Source organism: Papaver somniferum, chromosome 2, assembly GCF_003573695.1.
Source record: "Papaver somniferum cultivar HN1 chromosome 2, ASM357369v1, whole genome shotgun sequence".
Lineage (NCBI taxonomy): Eukaryota > Viridiplantae > Streptophyta > Magnoliopsida > Ranunculales > Papaveraceae > Papaver > Papaver somniferum.
In genome coordinates this window covers 41,464,478-41,481,761 of record NC_039359.1, presented here as the reverse complement: position 1 = coordinate 41,481,761, position 17,284 = coordinate 41,464,478, and the positions used below count along the sequence as shown (strand labels likewise).

Sequence of the window (17,284 nt, the reverse complement as noted above, 5' to 3'; positions counted from 1 at the left end):
TAGCTTTCCAAAAATTGTTTGACTAGGTACTAGTATAGGTTAGCACATTATTATGGTATTTTACTTGTAATTGGTTGCACAAGTCATAGGATCGGTTACCAATTACTAAGACTTGTTGTACTTCTTACAAGGATCGATTCCACATACTTGTGATCGGTTGAACCTCTTACTAGGATCGGTTACCCAATGTCTAGAGTTGGTCGTACCAATTACAATATATCGACCATACCATCTCAAGAAATTACTTAAAATCGGTTTCACTAATAAAAGTCATACCAATACAAATGTCAGGCATTGTGAATAGTTTTACCAAGATACATAAACAAGTTATGAGCGGTTATACTAAACACACATATTGGTAATCCAAATATTTTCAATGAATAACAATACCAATAAGCATAGCGATTTCCCTTTCGATTCACAAAACAAGTTTATGAATTCTACGTCCTTTAAACGAATGTAAAACATTGTTTCCTAGGACGAAATCTTCACCCATACCCATGCATAATCACAATAGCATTCATACGATTATGTCGATGTCTTATATATGAAGTTCAAAAGATAGACGTTATACTTCGTATTGTAACTCCTTAATACTATGTATAACTAGAATATAATTATTCACAGCTTCGCAGTTATGTTTTCAATATGCACGACTTGAAAGATACGTTAGGAATGAAACGATTCAAGTCAAATATTACTAACCTCAAGAGGAAGGATGATATCGTCATTGTATCTCTTTACTTCTTCACATTCTTCAAGTCTTCACGTAATACTTGTAAGTCTCATATCCTAGTAACTTTCTAGCTAACCCGTACGAAGTTGACTTTAGTAAATAATCAAGCGAATCTTTATATGAGTTTTGATTCACTAAAATATGACAACCAAACTTGACATACCAACGCTTGGTGGGTTCAACCGACCTATGCTCTAACAGTCACACGACCGTCCGGGCTTCTCACGGTACACATTAAAATATCATTATTTTGATATTCTCAAAATATTTGTCGCGAATTCTACTTGCTAACTCAAGCAAAATCGAGAGTTTCGGTCAAGATCTAACTATTCTAAAAATGCAAAATATTGCTCGAACGCGCACCGGAAAATATCAAAATTCTCAAGATCGAGTCACGGACAATGTGGTGACACAGCATGCCACCTTGATCGACCAAGGTCGTCCCTTAGGCTTGCAAGGAGCCGTGCCACATACATTAATGATTTTGACCTAATTAATCTTCAATAGTTCATATTGGGTTCAAACTCTTTCCAATCAACCTGGAACTTGATCAATCCACCACCATCTGGTCCCACAACCACCAGGACCGGTCTCATACCCCTTGTTCGGTCCCTCCTCTATCCATAATTAGGTTTAACCACCTAATGCTCAGACGAGCACTATTTTAATAATGATTAAACGAGCATTTAATCATCCTTTCACCAACTGGTCTACAAAGGACTTTGGTGCATGCTAATTCAAGTACATGGGCGCTACATGGTCGGGACACCATCCTATGTAGTCGGTCCCTCTCTCGTACATTGGTTTATTTTCAGTACACTATCAATTGATCAACAATCGATCAAAAAATAGGGTTTCGAACCAAATTCTGCAAACTATAATTCTGAGCAGGTTCAAACACTAGTAATTTTATGTTGACCCGACAATCAACATCCTAATTAATTATAGAATATTTGGTCCCTCTACCAAGAATTCATGAAACGAGAAATATTTGCTCAAACGAGCAATATTTATTTTGCTCATCTATCAACACTAAATCGCTTAAGATTGCAAAATACACGATCAACTGGGTTCTTGACTCATTGATTCAACTATCAATTGCCCGAACGAGAAATATTCCTCATGTTGATTCAACTATTAACATTCGATAATTCTATTGATCTAACAATCAATATTCTAATTTATATTTAATGTTTGGCCTGCTACCAACATTTTTGATCGACTGAGCAACATGGTTCGATCGGACGACCATCTAATATTTTTGATTCCTACTTTATCATTCGATCACTCATGATATATTAGATCAGAAATGAGCACATGTATAATTAAGCAATATCTTTGATTTCTTATTGAATACTTGACATATCAAAATAAGTCCTTGATCGAGCAATCTCATCGGATGCTCGATCCAAATATCATTATTACTTTGACTGGTAAAATGATATATCATAATTCATCAAGACTCAACGTCTTTCTATTACTGTGTCGCAACAGACACCTTATGACCAATCCATGAGTCTCAAAGCATACCACATTCGTTCATTATGCTCGACTCATCAAGGCTAAGATTCATCTTCTAGTCAAGTCAACAACTGACTAATTAAATACACATCTGCCATGCAGACTCCACATTCATGAGACACCAATGACGTCACATAGGGGGATAATCACTAGGGGTTTGGTCTGGCGGACTACGGAACGTGTGTACACCCACGATAAAAAATGTGAGTAAGTTGTGCAAGCGGTTGAGGAAGTTAGAAAAGTAGTGGATGGACAATCAACCAAGTCTCCGCACGACATGGAACTGGTTTACCACGATTTTCCACTTTCCTACTCTTTCACTCCAACAATCGTCACACTTACTGGGATCAATGTGTCTACTATTCTTGCAATATAAATAAGTTTCTGAATCCACGATTGAACAACCAAGAATCATCGTCTAGCGAAGAATTCTCATCTGAACAAGAACTCTCAACAGAGCAGAATTCAATCAATCAACCCGAACTTATTCGAACCCAGCAGTTCACAAAACTTGCAGAAATCATCAACACATTCATAATCCTTGATCATCATTGATCTCACACACTTCTTGTCTTCCCTCCAACAGATCTACACTCATCCCTTTTTGTGACCGAATTGACCCTGGAACGGCCATTGTCTTGGTTTAGGACGTGGTCCTACAGATTGATCTCTCTAACTCAAAGCACTCCCGTGCAGTGCATCTGTTTGAAAAAGGTTTAGGCAATTTGCTTGTTCGAGGAGTCTCCGTCCGCTCGCTCGAGTCTCCAGTTTCCTAAAAAACCAGCAAATATTTTTTCCCCATCAACACCTTGATAGTATTCCTTACTTGGGAATTCCTTTTGCTTATGTACAAAACCACGACATTTAAAGCATTAAAGTAAATTTTCATCACAAGATGAAGAATTATCTTGAAAGTTTGATATAAGGGGCCTTTTTCCAGAACATCTTTCTCTACGTCTCTTAAGAATATTTCTGACATGTTGTGTAATTAAAGACATGGCACAATAAGAATCTGCCTCATCATGATCATTACAACACCCACCCGTCCCAGGACAAGCTATCCTTTAGAGGAGGAAGGCTTGTTCCAGTCATGAATTCTAGAGCAGGGGATTTCTATTTAGCAGTGAGTCGTTCATGATCATAAATCTTTAACTCTCCAACAAGTATGCTTCTGGAAAATGTAGAAAGATCGTTTCCTTACATAATGGCATGTTTCTTATACTCATATCGAACTGGCAAAGATCTCAGAATTTTTATCACAATATACCGTTCAGGAATAGTCTTTCCTAGTGATAACAAGCGTTCACAATTTCCAAGAATTTGTGATTAAATTCTTCAAATGAATCTTTATCAGTCATACAAACGTTCCCCCAGTCAGAAGTTAGGTTTTGAAGCCTGGCTTCTTTATCTACAGTAATTCCCTTCAAATATGGTTCTAAAATGTTCCAAGCATCTTTTGATCTAGTGTACGTAGACACATGATGTTGAAGATCTTGGCTTATGGCATGGATAATAGCGTTAAATCCATCAGAGTTGTGTTTAGCGTCTTTGATTTCATCATCATCATATGCATCTATGTCTTTAGGAAAAACAACAACTCCTTCTCTAACCACTGGAGCATTGTATCCTCTTACAAAAAGAACCCATGTCTGAAAGTCACGAGCTTGTAAGAAGGAACACATAGCAGTTTTTCACCATAAGTAACTTGTGCCATCGAAGGTTGGCGGTACGTTAATTGAGATTGTACTCTTGTACATAATACATATCGCTTCAAACACAACTTATTAGGTCTAACAATGTTTACCTGCTATGATACCAATTGAAAAAGCAGGGGATACCAAATGCACCCAACTTTTTCGTTTAGAAACATGTATATATAAAACTTAATATAATAGCAAGTAGACCAACTGAATGATCCTTGACAATATGTGTTAGAGCATTTCTCGGTTGAACCTACCAAGTGTTGGTATGTCAAGGTTGGTTGTCATATTTTAGTATAAAAACTCAATTAGAGTCGCTTGATTAAGATTACTAGAGTCAACTTCGTTTAGGTTAGACTGGAAAGTCTAAGAATCTTGAGACATACAAATATTACTCTGAAGACCTGAAGAACGCGAAGACGTATCGACTACAATGAAGACATCATCCTTCCACTTGAGGTTAGTAATACTAACTTGACTTGTTTCCTCTCCTATCGTTTCTTTCAAGTCGTTTAAGATTGAAAAAAATAACATGCAAGGTTATATATATATATATATATATATATGATACTCTAGTGTTAGACTTGGTCATATTATGATCTAAGTTTCAAGGAAGTATATACCACTTGTTGAAAGCTTTGATATGGTATATTGAATTATGAAGTATAACGCTTATCATTTGAACTTCGTAAATGCGATATCGATATAATATATATAACTTGTTCTTTAATTGTGTATTGGATAAAGGTTTGATTTCATTCTAGGAAACTATGTTTTATTACATTGGGTTTAAGGAAGTAGATATACGAACCTGTTTCGTAGTCGAAAAGAAATCAATATGTGTTTTGGTCCGGTTTTCTTTGAAGATCTATTGAATGACAAATTCGTACCTAAGGAGGGAATTAAGGTAGAACCGATCTTAACTTATGTCGAGAGTCAAGGTAGAACTGGTCCCTACCTATCTCGGGATACATGGTGGAACCGATCCTATCTTTTGTTGGGAGTCTTCGTAGAACCGATCCCTACCTATATTGGACTCATGGTATAAACGATTCTATAATTTGATGGGAGTCATGGTAGAACCGATCCCTACCTATATTGGGAGCCATGGTAGAACCGGTCTTAGCCAATGTTAGGATCCATGGTAGAACCAGTCCCAAAGAAAAACCGATTTCCAATATTCACATATACTTTAGGATTTGCGTGATTTTGGAATTAGGGTTTTATAGATAAAAAAGTTCTAGATGTCGACATAATTTGAACCAGGTGCATAATTCTTATTGTTGACTATTCAAAGATATTCCTTGATATTCAAGGTGATCCCAAATCAAAATATTGGAGAATCTTTTAAATAATATTTCGAATTATATGTTTTTGATTTTCCAGCAATCAAAACATATCTCTAGAAAAAACTATATTAGTCAAGTGCTAAACTAATATTAAAATTTTCTTAGAAAGATTTTGGAAATACAGGTTGGATATTATTTGGAAATATGAAAACCAAAATAAGGTACTTCATTGCATATCTTGAGAATCTTTATGGATTTGGAATTTCCTTGTTGTCCAAACTAGGGCTGCACAAGACCGCCCCAACCTGTCTAAGTGAGGGTCGACTATCGGTCACAACATCAAAACCCGCCATATGTTGGGTCGGGTGCGGGTGGTAACTTCGGTCACCCGACCCAACCCGCCACCCGCCCAAAATATCCTGACCCTCATATTATCTAATAATATTCGTTCAGTTGTATTATATAACTAAGACTAAACCTAGTAACTTCTTTCTATATCATCTTCTTTTCTTCAGTCGTCTCTACTTCTTCAGTCTTCTACCACCGTCAAATTACCACCATCAAGATTCAACAACAACAAGCTAACAAGGGAAAGTAAATTTCATTATTATTATTTATTAAGGTTTTCTTTTTGATTTCAATTAGGCCTGGAATTTGGTTATGGAACTGAAACAACTAGTAAACATTATGATCAAATTCGCATGCTTAGTTGTTAATACATATATCAAATTCATTCCCTGGGATGTTATTATGTGTTATTGGGATTTTCATTTTCTTATTCATGGTCGCTTTTGTCAAATATGTTCAGAGCTTGTTCACTAAAGGATGTGTGTTGATTCATATTGTTACTACAATTGAGTGGGTTTATTTGGAAAGAAAACTTGAAGATCTCTTGCTTGGGATCGGCCTAGACAAGTTGTTGGTGAAATAAAATGACAACCTTTGGTTGATATTCTGGTGAATCCAAGTGAGGAAGGGTAATCAAAGTTGAATTTTTGGGAATCATGTTGATAGATTGCAGTTTGGAGTTTTGTGTGAGTAAATTTTGGTTTGAAGAAATACAAACTCTGTAGTTAGGGTTTGGCTTGTTTGTAATGGTTTTCTGTAAATTTCTTCTTTCATTTCAAATAGTAAAAGTTAAAATATTTATTTTCTATGAATTGGTTGATCATCTTATGTATATGTTCTCATAGCAAGAATCTCGTTTATTTGATTGATTTTCTGGGCATATATGTTCAATTGCTCGCAAAGAGTAAAACCTGAATTTACTATTAAATTGGACGGGTATACCCGCCACCCACCGACCCAAACCGCTTTAATTTGGGTCGGGTGAAAACTGACCCGATGTAACGTTGGGTCGAGTGCAGGTGATAATCTATATTATCCGCCATCAACGGATAGGGTGGCGGGTGAGGCCAAATCCAATCCGTCCGACCCGATGTGCATCCCTAGGCTTAACATTCTTGGTCTATAAATAATGAAGGTTGTTCTTCTTTCAAACTATCCTTATCCAGGCAAACTTCATCTTTTTGTTGTTTCTGATGGAGCCGGCAAATAATGTTACTTGGAACACTATTCCGGAGAGGAGAGTACCCTAATTAGGCGAAATCTCTTACATCCGCTCATTTAAAGACTTATGTGGGATCAATAAGCTCTAGAAAGTACCATTGGTTGGAAACTAGATAATTGATTATTGATTTGACTTAATAAGAGTTATTGAACCTTTGATTGCACCTGGATAGTTTGATTATTCTTGATCTTCAAAACCTTTTTTGATCTGAAGGAAACTTGTGATCATCCATTATTAACAGACTCTGTTCTTTGTGTGATCGGTTATAAGTGGAATCAAGTTCTGTGCAGGTACAATTAAAGACAATAGGATTTTTCTTATTAGTTTCGCATCTTGTGATTTTTTGGACACAACTTGATCGGCTGGGATCCGACTAAGATATTATTTATCTTTGGTAGATTTGATCAAGTTGTCGTATAGATCGATAACTATAATTTGATGGTATTCTTCAATATCCGAATTTGATAGCTTGTGAATATGGACTGATTATTTCGGATCTTGATTGGTCTTACCCGACAAAGGAGTTTACTTGTTAAACGGAAATGCCTTTGTCAAATACTCAACATATATTTTATTTAAAGATTGATAGATCGATTACCAAACATTATTGTTACTTTACTGTTTGGAAGACGATCAAAAGGATTTGAGTGTTTAAGACTTTACATCGATCAAGCAACTCAACATAATGGTTTCTGTCTTAGGATTCACGTGCGTCGGCCAGGAGATTGTAGGCGCAGGGATACTGAGGTTGTAGACGTAGGAATACTGAGGGAACTAAGTAACTAGGGGTAGATTACTTGGTCTAAATTGAAAACGCATGGGCTACCAAATACACCCAACTTTTTCGTTTTGATAGGAGTATGAACGTAGTACTTTTAACAATCAAAAGATGCGCAAAAGTAAAAAGCACACACACAAGAATTTTGCTAACGAGGAAGCTGCAATAGCAGAAAAACCCCGGGACCTTGTCCAGATTTGTACACCACATTGTGTTCAGCCGTGACAGACACTAGTCTACTCTCAGACTTCGGGCTGGTAGTTTAGACAGAATCCACCCTCCAAGAGACTCAGTTACATTCGCGCTCCTTACGTCTCTTGAACCTCACAAGGTTCTACGCACTTGATTTCCTTAGCTGACATCCTTTACATCCTAAGAGTTGCTTCAGCCGAAGTGAAGATTTTTTATACCAATCTGCCTCTAGTAGACAAACCTATTTGATTTACGTTTAGATCAAAGATCAAGGTGTGGAAATCTGTTTGCAATAGAAAGCTAGCAAACCTCATAAATCTGGAACTTAGAACTCCCGAAGAGCATCCTAGAGTTCTTAACCACCTCTCAAGAACAATCGTCGAAAGATCAAATAAAATCAGTCTTTAGATATCTATCTTGAGAAATCACAAAGTCCGAGACGAAGAAAACTTTGTGATTGCTATCTATCTTGCCTGAAAGAGATTGCAAAAACCTCGATAACTGAAAAACAAGATCAGGATTCATGAACTATCAAGGTAAAGATAGTCGTACCTAGCTTCCCAAATTCCCAAGAGAAGTCTTTTTAGTCGCAGACCTAAAAGGTCAATAGAGGCGACTCTAGAATCAACTAGGACACAAAGTCTCAGGATTTATTTTCCTAGCTGACAGATATGCTCTATTTATAGTTTTAAAAGACCAGGGTTAGCTTAGAACTCAAGCTAAGATAATTTGAGAATCAAGCAAACAAAATATGTCTTCAAACTACAATAGAAGACTATATACATAGGTTCGGTAACTGAACCGTGTATAATGAATGTTCGGTTTGGAAAGTTATCCAAAAAACTAAAAGCTATTTGATGTTCATTTAAACACCTAAAAATTTAATCATGATACACATACATAAGTATTTAAGTAATCAATGAAGTCTTACAAGTGCTTAAGAGAGTTTTAGTAATGCTAAACATATTATGAAAATAAGTATTTAAGCATATACTAAAATATAAGCTGGGAAAGTTGGTACAACGGCTTATTAATAACTCAATAAAGTCTTACAAGTGTTTAAGAGAGTTCTAACAATCCTAAGCAGATTAAAATAATAAGTCTTTGAGTATCCGCTAAATATTGTTAGGACAATTGGTACAACGGATTGCTAACCATAGGGCTTGTTCACGAGTCAGGGTGTTAAGGTTCTCCAACCCTACTAGACTCTGGAACTCAGTCGACCTCAGTTCGTGAACCGGGTTCCCCAACTGCTATCCACGTAATCCAATTACTTATAAAATCCAGTTCACCATGGTTCGCCAACCAGGTTCGTGAACTGTTTCCAACTGAACTTGTGGTTTGCGACTGGTTTTCCAACCTTCTTGTATTTTTGAATCTCAGATATATATGGTTTGTAAACTGAGTTCGCCAACCTACCCCGAGTAGATATTTAATAAATTCATATTTATCTCTTTTGATGTTTGAAACATTCCCAAGTGATATAATCATTTGCACGGGCTATTTTCAATTGATGCAGAAATTAATTCATAGAATCAATATTGTTGAGGATTTTTAAGTATCAAATCACTAAATCATATTTCGAGATTTTTCACAAGACAAACTTGACTCAAAACATCTTCTTTGTTAATCTACTACAAGTCATACGGCATAGTCTCGGTAGATAACTGATGGTATAGTGAGTAAAATAGAATGGCTCAGTCTTCACATACCTGATACAAAAGTTCTTCAAATGTTTTCGTCGATCTTCAGTCTTCAAGGGTGATCTCTAATACTCAACTACAATTCTAACCTATCCGAAATTGACTTAGTAAATTAGAAATCAAGATATAGTTTTGATCACCTAACATTAACAACAAGATTGAGATAGAAAAACTTGTGGGGTTCAACCAAGCAATGCTCTAACATCAACTATATGAAGTTGGCTTTGTTCTTTGTATATCGTCTTAATTCTGAGAGTATTCAAAACTGGACTAGATCCCGTTTTTTTTTACATTTGCGGTTTCCTCGTTAACAAAATCTTGTTGTGTGATTTACTTTCACTTTCTGCAATTATAATTATTTCATTATAATTAAAAGTAAAAGTAAATACACTTGTATGTTAACTAGGTACTTGATATAATAAAACAATTATAATAAAACCCCGAGACCTCGTCCAGATTGAACAACACACTGTATTAAGCCGCTAGAGACACTAGCCTACTATCAAACTTCGGATTGGAATGTAGTTGAGACCGAACCCACCGTCCAAGATATTCAGTCACAGTCGCGCTCCTTACGTCTCTTGAACCTCACAAGGCTATACGCACTTGATTCCCTTAGCTAACGTATTTTACATCCTAAGAGTTGTTTCAGCCGAAGAGAATACTTTTGATACCAATCTACCTCTAACAAATAAGCCTACTTGATTTTTGTTTAGATCAAAGATCGAGGTGTGGAAGTTTGTTTGGAATAGGTAAAGCTAGAAAACCTCAGACATCCAGAACTTACGACTCCTGAAGGGCAGTCTAGATTCTTAACCACCTCTCAAGAACAATCTTCGAGATATCAACTAAGATCAGTCTTTAGATATCTATCTTGAGAAATCACAAAATCTGATACGAAGAGAACTTTGTCATTACTATCTATCTTGCCTGAAAGAGATCACGAAAACCTCGATAACAGAAAAGAAAGATCATGATTCACGAACTATCAAGGTAAATATATCCGAACATGGCTTCACGAATCCCCAAAGCAAAGTATTTTAGTCGTACACCTAATAATGTTCCATAAAGGAAACCTATGTCAATAGAGGACGAATCTAGAATTAACTAGGACACAAAGTGTCAGGGATTAGTTTTTCCAGTTGAAAGAGCATCTCTATTTATAGTTTTGAAATACCAAGGTTAGCTCAGAATTCAAGTTAAGATAACTTGAAAATCAAGCAAACACTCTAGGTCTTCAAAATACAATAGAAGATCATACACATAGGTTCAGTTACAGAATCGACAAGCTAGCCAAAGAACTAAAAGCTATTTGATGTTCATTTAAACACCTAAAATTTTAATCATGATACACACAAACATAAGTTTTTAAGTAATCAATGAAGTTTTAGAAGTATTTAAGAGAATTCTAGTAATGTTAAACATATTATGAAAATAAGTCTCTATTTGCCAACCCTGCTAGACTACCGAACTCAGTTGACCACAGTTCTTAAAAAACAGAAGATGGGTTCTAATAAGTCTCCTGGTTCATATGGTTCCAATGCTGAATTTTATAAAAGCTGTTGGGAGACTATCTGTTAGAGCACTGCTCGGTCGAACTCACAAGCGTTGATATCTCAAGCTTGTTTTTCAAGTTTAGTTGTCAAAACTATAAGTCTTGATTTCTAGTCTACTTATATTTATGTCTCGAATTAGGATAGAATGTGAAGTTGAGCTTTAGACTTCACGATGTTCATCGATTGAAGACGAAGAACTACTAAGGGGAGCTTGTGTAACTTCATCAACAAAAGGTATGTGGAGACTTGAACTCATCTATCACTCATAAGTCCATTTCTATTCTATCTCCTATTGAGACAAAAGTCGTATAGCTATATAGACTTTATTTTATACACATTTGATATTTCGAGTTGAGTTTAACTCGCTTACATATTTCTCGAAATATGTGTTGGTAAGCTTTCACTTTAACCAAGTTCATCTTTTATTCTTGACGAAAGTCAAAATATGATCATGTGAAAATCACCTGGTAACATCTTACATGATTTGTGTGAGACAGTCATTTGACGTAGACTCGGAATGTTTCATATTGATCTATTGATCACTTGAAAATTGCTTTGAAGCTAATAGTTTGTGTGATACAACTATTCCCGTCTTCTAAAAATGTTTCGATGATTATAATGGAGTTTAAAACGGTTAACCATTGATTGGATATAACATAATATGCGTACTTGTATGCTAACGGTTGCAAGTTACTCCAAATCGGGGAACTATAGTATGCATGCATACTCGTATGCGTACTGGTTTAATAGTTCAAGTCTGGGAATTTAGTATGCATACCCGTATGCGTACTGGATTAATAGTTCAAGTCTGGAAACTTAGTATGTATACCCGTTGGCATACTAAATCAACTGAGTTCGGTCGTGAATGACAGTACGCGTACCCGTTCGCATACTGACGGATAGACCAAGTCCGAAACTCTAAGTATGCGTACCAGTTTGCATACTTGAGTAGGTTAAGTTCTAAAACCGGTTTGTTCATTAACAAATACATTTATATAATAAGGAATGCAATATTTTGCAAACCATGGCTATAATGTTCATGAATTGTTTCGAGTGAATCAAAATCGATTTTGCTTTAATTGTGTCTTGTATACTTCTATGAGAATATAAACAATTGAACAACTCTATACTAGTTTCATTTGAGTCATTTGAACTAGTTGTGTTAAAGATGAAAAAGGTTGATATGAAAGTGTTCATATGGCTAACTTCTGTTAACTATTGTTGAGCCAACCATGTGTACACGTTTAGGAACAGTACCCTATTATAAATGAAGGCACATTTCATTTGTGTGTAACAAGTAAGTTTAATCTAACGGTTGAAATATATTATCTTGACTCTAATCAGGTTTTCATCTAACGGTGAATATTGAATGCTTTGTTACCAAGGTAGCATTGATTGTAAACCCTGATTTGAAGACTATAAGGGAGAACTCTAGCAAATGGGAAACCTAATCCCTACACCTCCAGTGTGATATTAGTTGCGACTAGAGTCGATTCTCCTTTAACCTAGGTTTTTCCTAAAACCATTATAGGTTAACGACTTAAAGACTTCATTGGGATTCTGAAGCCAAACCCAACTATTTTGTCTGTAGTTGCATGTTATGATCTTACTTTGTTATAACGTATTGAGTACTATCTTCTCTAAGATTTTCTAGAGATTTTATCTCTGATAGGTAAGATAAAAAGTAGTCACAAACATCTTCGTCTCATCGTTTGTGATTCCACAATATCTTGTTTCGCCACCATACGATTAAGATTATTGTGAGGTGATTGATATTACTAGTCTGTTCTTCGGGAATATAAGTCGAGTGTATCAATTGGTTCCTGTTCACCTTGATTTATCAAAATACGGAACAAAAACTCATAGCCTGTGGGAGAAAGATTTATCTATTTAATAGACTTTTCTGTGTGAGACATATTTGTTTATCAAGTCTTCGACTTTGGGTCGTAGCAACTCTTAGTTGTGGGTGAGATCAGCTAAAGGAATCAAGAGGCGTAAGAAACGCGACTGTACGTTAATCAGTGTGAGATTGGTTAGGGCTCAACTACATTCCAGTCCGAAGTTAACTTGTAGTAGGCTAGATTCTGTAACGGTTTAATAGAGTGTGGTGTTAAAATCTGGACTAGGTCCGGGGTTTTTCTGCATTTGTGGTTTCATCGTTAATAAAATTTATGGTGTCTGTGTTATTTCTTTTCCGCACTATATTTTTATATAATTGAAATATCACAGGTTGTGCATAGTTCAATCAATTAGTGAATCCAACCTTTGGTTGTTGATTGAAATTGATTGACACTTGGATATTGGTCTTTGGTACCATCCAAGTTATTTCTCATATTAATTCGGCTAACATATTTCTATCTGTTCGATTGCAGTTTGATTTGAGAAATTGAGATATAACTCTTGGATGTATTTTCCTTGATTGAGTCTGATTGTCTAGTTGATTATCTTGGAAATATGGTCCATACTGATTGTCAAAACGAAATATTGGGTGTGGTTGTTAGACCCCCTCTTTTTCACTATCAAACTGGACTTTATGAGGTTTCTCAATGACTTCTACAGGTGTGACTCTATGGATTGGAGAATCAATTGTTCTTTTTTTTTCTTATCCCTAAATAAGAAGATTCATGCACTCCCAAAGACTTTAGGCCTTTAAGTCTCATTGGGAGTGTCTATAATATCATTTCAAAGGTACTTGCAGAAAGACTCAAGACTGTCATGCCAAGGATAACTAATATCTGACTTTCATTGAGCTTTTATACATGAAAACATATTCTTGATGGAGTTCTTGTAGATAATGAATGTATGGATAGCAGACTAAAGTCAAAGATTAGGTATTCTATGTAAGATTGATATTGAGAAAGCCTTTAACAATGTCAATTGGCAAGCTATATTGTGTATTCTACATAAACATATTTTTGGTGAGAAATGGATATCTTAGATACACTGGTGTATATCCTCTGCACATATTTCAGTTCTTATTAATGGTGGTTCTACAAAGAAGTTCAAACTTACAGAGGCTCTTAGATAAGGAGACTCTCATTCTAGTCATCTCTTCTTGTTGGTGGTTGAAATTATATCCAAGCTAATGAATGATGTCGTGGAAAGGAGACAGATCCATTGTTTCAAGGTGGTTGACTCAGGTAGTAATATATCTCATTGGAAGCAAATTATATTCTCATCTTTATTGATACTAATGTTGATGAGGTCACTAGATTGTTTATAATATTATCAGTCTTTGAAGCTCGTACTGGAATAAAACTGAATTTAGACAAGAGTACAATGGTTAGTATAGGAGCTGATGAGGTTGTTGATGTGTTGGCTAAAGAGTTGGGTTATAGAACTGAGAGATTGCCAATAAAATATCTGGAATTACCTATTGGTGCTAGTTTTTGGTGTACTTCAATTTGGGAAACTATTCTTGGGAAAATGGAGATGAAGTTGGCTTCATGGAAAAAGAAATATCTTAATAAAGCTGGGAGATTGATTGATATCAAAAGATTCTTAGTTAGTTTGCATGTTTACTTCCTTTCTCTTTTTTAATTGCCTATGAGTATTGAGAAAATAATGGTAAGACTAATGAGAAACTTTCTGTGGGGAGCTGTGGAAGGAAAGAAGAAAACGTCTTGGGTGTCTTCGACTAAAGTTTGTTTTTCTAAGAAACATCGAGATATAGGTGTGAAAAGTATTAGAGCCACATATAAAGCATTACTAGCAAAATGAGCATGGAGATATACAAAACAGAAAACTGCTTTACGGAGAAGAATTATGCAACAGAAAAGGAGGTAACTGTTATTCTTTTGGAAGATAATTCTCCTCAATGCAGAAGTTTATGGAGGGATGTCATTAGATTTATTCCTCAATTGTAACAATTTATTAAGTTCAAAATCAGAAATGAACAGGGTACAAGATTCTGGCTTGATAAGTGGTTGACTAATGGTTGCTTGAAAGACATGTTTCCTGCTGCTTATAAAGCTAATAGAGATAAAGATGCTTCCGTTGCAGATATGACCAGGAAAGGATGCTGGTATAGAGATTTCAAGAAGCTACTTAACACTAATGAGCAAACAAAGTGGGATTTGCTAAAATAGTATCCGGGAAATATTCTCTCGTTGATGGATGGTGATGATGAAGTTGAGACGTTAGACAATTTTAGCACAAAAGTTTGCTACAAAGCTATTATAGCCGTAATGCCAGTTTGTACTTTTGAAAAGTATCTCTGGAGAAAGGACATTACAAACAAAGTTAGCTTTATATTATGGGTCGTTTTTTATAATTCGCCTCCCACGAGAGAAATGTTAACTTATAGAGGGGTTACTCTAGAAAGTAACAGACGTGTTAAGTGTAATGAGTAAACTGAAACTGCGGACCACCTCCTTTTTCACTGCAGCTTTTCATTTCAGGTATTCAATTATTTTCTTAAAACCTTTCACATTTCAGGGACACTGGCAACAACAGTTCTAGATTTCTTCGAAGCTTGGAATAAGAATGTCTTAACAGGAAGATGCATGGAATTGTGGTGGATCTTTCCTTATGTTTTGATATCGAATGTCTGGAAAGAGAGAAACATTAAAATCTTTTGCCAAAATCAGTGCATGAAATTATTTTTCTTTCTAAACACAAGATGATTTGTGGAGTTGCAATAAAAGAGACTTTTTGGTTCAATAACGGTAACAAAATTTTTCACAACTGAGAATTGGTTTTACGTACGTAACTCATTATTTTTCATTTTAAGAAGATTTTTGTCTTTGTAATCGGTTTTGTTCTTCTTTAAAGAGAGAATTTATAAGAGTTCATTTTGCATTCTCCAATGCAAGTTCTCATTACCTTTCTAATTGTTTATTATTTTTTATATTTTCCAATTCCAATAATTAACTCTTATCTTGTATACAGATGCACATGATAACAAAACCCTTAATTACAAAAAATTTATGTTCGAAAAAAGTTCTTAAAAATACTTCGGCACGATTAAGTTCTCAAAAGGAATAACATGATGTAACCCTTGACTAGGGATTCGTGATATTGGTATTTTTCCTTCCCTCAAAGGTAAATTCATATCTAAATATTTAAATGCCTAGACAAATAAAGCTTCCACGTTGAACAGTGAGCAAATCTTCGCTTCCTATTAGCCGAAGTAAGTCTTTTTTGAGTTTTGTGAAACGAGCGTTTTGGTGAGGACACTTGGCAACATATGGTTGGTTTAAAAGGAATAGGGAAAAAGGTTAAAAAAAGGAAACCAAATTCATTTAGATGAGGACACTTGGAAACGTATGATTGGTTTAATAATTACAAACTTGAAAGGAAAACCTAACTTACCGTATTTGGAATTTTATGGAAGTCCAAATTCAATTTGGAAATCGAGTAACTATTGTATTTTCCGCTAAAATAAAAAGAAATAATAAATAAAATATGTATATATTCTCCACCTATTTAATGTATTAGCCCCGCCACACCAAATAAAAAATGCATCGCCATGGGGCGGGGCGAAGCCCTGCTCTCACCAAACAAAAAATGCATAGCCACAGGGCAGGGCGAAGCCCCGCACACACTAAGTTAAAAGAAAAAAACAAATAAAATCTGCACATATTCTCGATAATTGTCAAGAGGAAAGCCACTTTTACTATAGGGAAAGCCGGGATTTGGGTGGATTTAGAAAAAACTTTCCCCTAGCAATAATCATTTATGGTGCGGTGGAACTCCCCTATGATGGTTGAAGAAATGCTGACATGCCTCTTCTTTTTTTCTGTCGACTTCGTTTTAATCTGAATTTTGCCGCAGTTGCTCATGACATAAGCATGTCTTCTTTACGTGGTTACATGAGCAAAATGAACTGCTCATTATTAGATCTTCAGAATATAAGAGTTTTGTTATTTTGTGCATCCATGCACAAGATAAGAGCCAATCATTGGTAAAGTGTAAAAAACTATAAAATATAAAAGAGAGAGAATGATTCTTTGCATTTGAGAATGCAAAGATTCATGGATTTTTGAACTTCTCTCTCTACAAATGCATTCTCTAATGCAAAGAATCATTCTCTCTTATATTTTATAATTTTTTACACGTTCCCATACCAATGATTGACTCTTATCTTGTGCATCCATGCACAAGATAACAAATCCATCTCGCTTTTTCTTTGTTTAGAAAACGGGAGTTTCACCACTATTAATCTGTGCACCCTTTATGAATGCAATAATTGATAGGCAATTGCTAATTTGAACGCCAATTCTTGCGGAGATTCATTC

At 35.5% G+C, this 17,284-nt stretch overlaps 1 protein-coding gene across 1 annotated transcript; it reads left to right on the top strand.

Moving 5' to 3' along the window:
• Positions 1-14,130: 14,130 nt before the first annotated feature.
• LOC113350880 lies at positions 14,131-14,585 on the top strand. The gene is made up of 2 exons (XM_026594983.1): positions 14,131-14,185; positions 14,278-14,585. Exons 1-2 carry the CDS (start codon positions 14,131-14,133, stop codon positions 14,583-14,585), a joined length of 363 nt encoding a protein of 120 aa, XP_026450768.1.
• The last annotated feature ends 2,699 nt before the right edge of the window (positions 14,586-17,284 follow it).

Coding starts and splice junctions, on each gene's coding strand:
- LOC113350880 (XM_026594983.1), top strand. CDS start 14,131: ATGAATGATGTCGTGGAAAGGAGACAGATCCATTGTTTCAAGGTGGTT. Junction 14,186..14,277: donor TTTCAAGGTGGTTGACTCAG/GTAGTAATATAT, acceptor TAATATTATCAG/TCTTTGAAGCTCGTACTGGA.